Raw genomic sequence first — 6,494 nt, forward strand, 5'->3', positions numbered from 1 at the left:
CTCCCCTCTTGATACACGTTATCCCCCACTTTCCTCCCCTCTGATACACCTTATTCCTTCCCCTCGATTACCGTATCCCCCTCTGATAACTTTCCTCCCCCTCTGATACACTTTCCTCCCCTCTTGATACACTTCCTCCCCCTCTGATACACTTTCCTCCCCTCTGAATACACGTTATCCCCCTCTGATACACGTTATCCCGCTCTGATACACGTTATCCCCACTTTCCCCCCCTCTGATACACGTTTCCCCTCTATACACGTTATCCCGCTCTGATCACGTTATCCCCACTTTCCTCCCCTTGATACACGTTATTTCCGCTCTGATACACGTTATCCCCACTTTCCTCCCCCTCTGATACACGTTATCCCCCTCTGATACACGTTATCCCCCACTTTCCTTCCCCCTGATACACGTTATCCCAAACTTTCCTTCCCCTCTGATACACGTTATCCCCCGCTTCCTTCCCTTAGGAGGTAGTGTTAGGCCTGTAGGAGGTAGTGTTAGGCCTGTAGGAGGTAGTGTTAGGCCTGTAGGAGGTAGTGTTAGGCCTGTAGGAGGTAGTTATAGGATATAACCACACCGGCGCAGTATTCTATTTGCCTCAACTGCTACAAATTTAATGGAAACTTCATGGAATCACAAACATAGAATTAATATGTCGGTCTATTGATTCTGAAGCAGCCCAGTGGTGAATTAAACTGGAGTTTTATCTTTCTCCCTTAAACATTTATTTTCAGGGTAATAATGTGCTGGCTGGAAGGACTGCTTCAGGTGAGTAGGCCTTTCTCTCTCCTTCTCTGTTCAGGTCGTTAGGGTTTAGCGTTACAAGGACCTCTTTTTTTTTTAGTGCACACCGTAACAAAATATTTCACAAACGAAAAAAAACAAGCTTTCCTCTTTAGACAAGTACTTTTCAGTCCTTTTTTTGTTCTGTTTTGTGCATGATTAACACGGCCCACCCAGGACTAATGTAAGACAAACGGGCCTTTTATTCTGGTTTATAAATCTGAGAAAAACATGCTCTGTATGTATGATGACTGTCATGTCCATTAAGTATCAAAGAGCACTGGAAGGACCTGTAAGTAGATAATATATCCCCATCATCATGGAGCTGTTAATGTAGCTATACACCCAGTGTTCTCAAGAATAGACTGACTCAACAGTGGTAATCACTCTGTTGATGATAATAATAATATCCTCAATTCCCCGCTCTCCCTCTTCCTCTCTTTCTCGCTGTCTTCCTCTCTCACTCTTTTCTCTTCCGCTCTCTCTCTCYCMCWCTYWYWTTTTYTCTYTYTCTCTCTCTCCTTTTATCTCGTTGAAGGCCTCTCCACTGGCAACAGGGTTGTCTACGGGAACAGTCAGTTGTAAGTGTCCTCTCTTGGTCCTGAGTTTTATCTCAGTATGTTTGGCCTCGGGCAAATCTGGAGTCATCTGAAGGTTTCACATGCGTTTTTTTGTTGTTGTTTGATACAGAAAATGTTTGTTTCAATAATTATGTTTGAGAGTCTTTTAATGGGYGTTGCGCTGATTTTAAACCCCTTGTTTTACAAGAGGCTACTTTATAGGCTAGTTTATAGGCTGCTACATAATAAACATGTTTTCTTCTTCTGTGTTTTAGATGTGAGTCTCCGTCCTCAATTGTTGTCTTCTACATTAGATCCTTCAAGACGTCTGCAGCACGTAGTATGTATTCAAACATCTCTCTCGTCTTTCTCTGTGTATTAAACTAGTTACTGTTTTAAATCAAATCTGCCTGACATCTTAGTTTTTTTTTTTYTTYATCAGGGGATGAAGTTGTCACCGTCAACACCCCTCCGTTCTCTGAGTCGATCACAGAAGGGGACGTCAGGTGGGAGAAAGGTAGTCTCGGGGAAAATCCACTCGGCTCATGTTTACTGTCTTGTTGCCATCTAGGTTTTGTGCAGGACAGTAATACCTTCCTTTGGTCTTTTCCAGCTGTTGGAGATTCAGTGAAAGAGGATGAGGTGGTGTGTGAGATCGAGACTGACAAGGTCCTGTAAACACTAAGTCACATTTATATATAGGATATATACACAATATAGCCTTTAACTGTTTAAAACATTTCCCGGTTGGATTTTCTCCTACCATATCCATTGTGTTATATTATCCTACATTAATTTAACATTTCTACAAACTTCAAMGTGTTTTCTTTMCAATGGTACCAATTATATGCATATCCTGGCTTCAGGGCCTGAGTAACAGGCAGTTTACGTTGAGCACGTCATTCAGACAGGAAGTGGAGAAAAAAATGGGGCCTAGCCTTATGATGTCATTGAAGATCAGATATTTAGAAAAGTCAAGCTATTAAATACTGTAGTATGTTTGTAATTTGACTAACTGTGTGTACGGTTTGATAACAACAATGCATTTTGTCTCAGACCTCGTTGCAGGTGCCGTCWCCGGCGGCCGGTGTGGTCACGGAGCTCCTGGTGCCAGATGGAGGGAGGGTAGAGGCCGGGAATCCCCTCTTCAAGCTCAAAAAAGGAGGTAGGCAGCAGCTGCTCTGTGCTAGTGATGGCTGTTTAACAGTCTGATGGCCTTGTAGAATCTAAAAAATTAGCTACACTGTTTTTACTGCTGGTTAACTGATGTGGAATMGAGTTCCATGTAGTCATGGCTCTATGTAGTACTGTGTGCCTCCCGTAGTCTGTTCTGGACTTGGGGACTGTGAAGAGACCTCTGGTGGCATGTCTTGTGGGGTATGCATGGGTGTCTGAGCTGTGTGCCAGTAGTTCAAACAGACACCTCGGTACATTCAGTTTGTCAACACTTCTTACAAAAACAAGTAGTGATGAAGTCAATCTCCACTTTGAGCCATGAGAGTTTGACATGCATATTATTAATATTAGCTCTCTGTGTACATCCAAGGGCCAGCCGTGCTGCCCTGTTCTGAGCCAATTGCAATTTTTCTAAGTTCCCTCTTTGTGTCACCTGACCACACGACTGAACAGTAGTCCAGGTGCAACAAAACTAGGGCCTGTAGGACCTGCCTTGTTGATAGTGTTGTTAAGAAGGYAGAGCAGSGCTTTATTAYRGACAGACTTCTCCCCATCTTAGCTACTGTTGTATCAATATGTTTTGACCATGACCGTTTACAATCCAGAGTTACTCCAAGCAGTTTAGTCATCTCAACTTGCTCAATTTCCACATTATTTAGTACAAGATTTAGTTGAGGTTTAGGATTTAGTGAATGATTTGTCCCAAACACACAATGCTTCTAGTTTTTGGAAATATTTAGGACTTTAACTTATTCCTTGCCACCCACTCTGAGACTAACTGCATCTTTAAGTGATGCAGTCATTTCAGTCATTTCAGTCGCTGACGTTGTGTAGTGATGCAGTCATTTCAGTCGCTGCAGTAGCTGACGTTGTGTAGTGATGCAGTCATTTCAGTCGCTGACGTTATGTAGTGATGCAGTCATTTCAGTCGCTGCAGTAGCTGACGTTATGTAGTGATGCAGTCATTTCAGTCGCTGCAGTAGCTGACGTTGTGTAGTGATGCAGTCATTGAGACAAGTGGATCCATCTCCAACCACTCCGCTGTCTCGATCAATGAGGGAAGATTTGAACTAGACAAAAAATGGCAAAACATGTATTTATTTTAATTAATTCAAACGCACCACCTGCAAATGGGACACAGAGATTTTAGTAGATACATGTTTGTCCAGAATTCGAGAACAAAGATAGGCAAACCTGTAACGGCCAGTATAATGGATACCAACAATCTCTGGTTCTGTCACGTTATCTGGTGTAGCAATCTGTAGCTAGATCTGAATGTCTCTTCTTCTCTGGTCAGCAGCAGCCAAAGCCGCCCCAGCAGCAGAGGTCCCTGCCGCTGCCCCTCCCCCAACGCCGGCCGCCGTCCCTGTCGCCGTACCCCCCGTGGCAGCACAAGCCAAACCTTGTACGTTGTCTGCTGCGGTTATAAACAAACATTTCATTCATGTTAACATTAGTGGAATGATAAAAACATTTAAGTGGGGTTGGGGTCTCACTTAAACTTATATATTTTTTTGCATAATAAAGTATTTTTTCCCTCTTTCTAGTTTCTGCGGTCAAGCCCACTGCAGCAGCACCAGCACSACCAGCAGCAGCAGCCCACGGAGCCAGGACAGAGAGCAGGGTACGACCTCTCTACACCAGGCCAGCTTCAGGCCAACACTCCCATACTGACAGAGCGAGATGAAATAGCAGGGATAAAGCCTTAGGCTGGTTTCTAACCAAGACAAGTGTCTTACTCTCGTTTATTGAGAAGAAGAAAAAAAACGTACAGATGCGTCCAATCAACAACCAACCGATTTTGTCTCGTTATTCGTTCCAGGTAAAGATGAATCGTATGAGGCTGAGGATCGCCCAGCGACTGAAGGAGGCTCAGCAGACCTGCGCCATGCTCACCACCTTCAACGAGATAGACATGAGGTGAGACGATGCAACACAATGCTGCTGTTGATGTCCGATAGAATATCACTTTATTCATCCCAGAAGGCCCAGTGTTTTCACGGATGCACATGCCACCATACAGATGCATAGACATAGACACTTCAAAATGGCTGCCACCATACAGATACATAGACACTTCAAAATGGCTGCCACCATACAGATACATAGACACTTCAAAATGGCATGTTTTCCAAAAAACGACCCAGTCCTCTTACAGTAATTCCTCCAGGAGATGAGGAAAACCCCATAAAGATGCTTCCTACAGACACGGCCTGCTTTAACGCTTCTTCTCTCCCCCTCCCTCTGTAGCAACATCCAGGAGATGAGGAAGCTCCATAAAGATGCTTTCTTGAAGAAACATAACATCAAGCTTGGCTTCATGTCGGCCTTCGTTAAGGCTTCAGCCCACGCTCTCATGGACCAGCCTTCTGTCAACGGAGGTTAAGACTCTCTCTCTCTKTCTTTCTCCCAACTAAGGTTTTTCCAGAAATCCTAGTTGGAAAATTCCCGGAATAAGCAACAAATCCGGAATCCTCGAACCAGGATTACTAGAAAAACTATGGAATTTACAACAACAACAACAACAAAACATTTCCCCCGATTGTTAAATCAAATCAAATTTATTTATAAAGCCCTTCTTACATCAGCTGATATCTCAAAGTGCTGTACAGAAMCCCAGCCTAAAACCCCAAACAGCAAGCAATGYAGGTGTAGAAGCACGKYGGCTAGGAAAAACTCCCTAGAAAGGCCAAAACCTAGTGCAGGTGTAGAAGTTAACTCTGCTTCCAACACCACAGACACTTATTTCAACGGTTACATGTTAAAGTAACCTGGCTTTGATGAAGTTATGGTCTTCTGTTTATAGAAGGAAGCGTATACACATCAACTCATAATAGCTCTGAGACTTCTAACTCAATGTCTTTGCCGGAGAGCCCAGAATGCATTGGATTGAAACGGTAAATGCTATTGAAGTTTTTTGTTTTTTTAAAAAGTGAGAATGATTTGATATTTCTTCTCTTGCTCTTCCCAGTGATTGATGATACAACCAAAGAGATAGTTTACAGGGATTATGTCGACATCAGTGTGGCTGTGGCCACTCCGAAGGTAAGGCACAAAGGACATGTGACCTATACATTCTCTCTTAACTTAATTATGAACCTATATATATTTGTTGTAATTGCCCCTATTTGTCATGTCTGGGTCTAGGGCTGTTGGTGGGAGGCATGACCTAATCTATACATTGAATTGTTGTTTTTATTTGATTATTTATTTCTGAGGGGCTGGAGCTCCTTGTCTCTGTGTGGGGTGTTGACTGGGTTGGTTGTCTGGCTCTGTTGGTGTTTTGACSACACAGGTCTGCAGTCTTTTACTTGTATATGTGCTCCTCTTCACCAGGGACTGGTTGTACCGGTTATTCGCAACGTAGAGACCATGAACTTTGCTGACATTGAGAAAACCATCAACGGTCTGGGAGAGAAGGTAATACAGGGGGGTGCCGGTACATGAGTCAATAAGGAGCTATTACAGGGGTACCGGTACACGAGTCAATGGAGGCCTAAATATGGGTACACGGTACGAGTCCAATGGTGAGGTATATACCAGGGGTACCTGTAACAGGAGTCAATGTGGAGGCTGTATACAGGTATTACAAGTATGAGTCAATGTGGAGGGTATACCGTACAGGGTATTACGGTTACAGAGTCAATGGTGCTGGGCAAACCCGGTTAGTTGACGGTAGTATGTATAGGCTCAACCACAATTTCTCCACAGCCAGCTCACTGTTACGAGCATGGGAAAAACACAATGGGTCAATGGCCATGTCTCGATACTTTAAAAATGGTTCCCATAATGTGTATTGAGTAAATGGCGATATCTCGACAGTTCTACATTGATCACGTTGGGCACTTTGGGGTTTTAAATCTTTTTGTTTTCACGGAGATCTCACCCTCCGTCCCCCCCCCCCCACCTCATCACAGGCCTCACGTAAAACCCCTTGGTGCCGTTTTATCACAAGGTGACGCAATCATT

At 43.8% G+C, this 6,494-nt stretch overlaps 1 protein-coding gene across 3 annotated transcripts in view; it reads left to right on the forward strand.

Moving 5' to 3' along the window:
* LOC112069409 (dihydrolipoyllysine-residue succinyltransferase component of 2-oxoglutarate dehydrogenase complex, mitochondrial) overlaps positions 1-6,494 on the forward strand; it is a 12,995-nt gene that overhangs the window by 4,596 nt on the left and 1,905 nt on the right. Inside the window, exons 2-13 of one of the 3 annotated variants that reach the window (XM_024136745.2) lie at positions 741-774; positions 1,328-1,370; positions 1,625-1,689; positions 1,792-1,866; positions 1,963-2,018; positions 2,406-2,514; positions 3,820-3,930; positions 4,073-4,149; positions 4,348-4,445; positions 4,776-4,906; positions 5,497-5,570; positions 5,862-5,945. In XM_024136745.2, the coding sequence (XP_023992513.1) occupies positions 741-774; positions 1,328-1,370; positions 1,625-1,689; positions 1,792-1,866; positions 1,963-2,018; positions 2,406-2,514; positions 3,820-3,930; positions 4,073-4,149; positions 4,348-4,445; positions 4,776-4,906; positions 5,497-5,570; positions 5,862-5,945 (957 nt within the window). The remainder of the gene's footprint in view (positions 1-740; positions 775-1,327; positions 1,371-1,624; positions 1,690-1,791; positions 1,867-1,962; positions 2,019-2,405; positions 2,515-3,819; positions 3,931-4,072; positions 4,150-4,347; positions 4,446-4,775; positions 4,907-5,496; positions 5,571-5,861; positions 5,946-6,494) is intronic. The other 2 variants (XM_024136747.2, XM_024136746.2) reach the window with 2 other exon arrangements.

Source organism: Salvelinus sp. IW2-2015, unplaced genomic scaffold (genome assembly GCF_002910315.2).
Source record: "Salvelinus sp. IW2-2015 unplaced genomic scaffold, ASM291031v2 Un_scaffold1003, whole genome shotgun sequence".
NCBI classification, from domain to species: Eukaryota; Metazoa; Chordata; class Actinopteri; order Salmoniformes; family Salmonidae; genus Salvelinus; species Salvelinus sp. IW2-2015.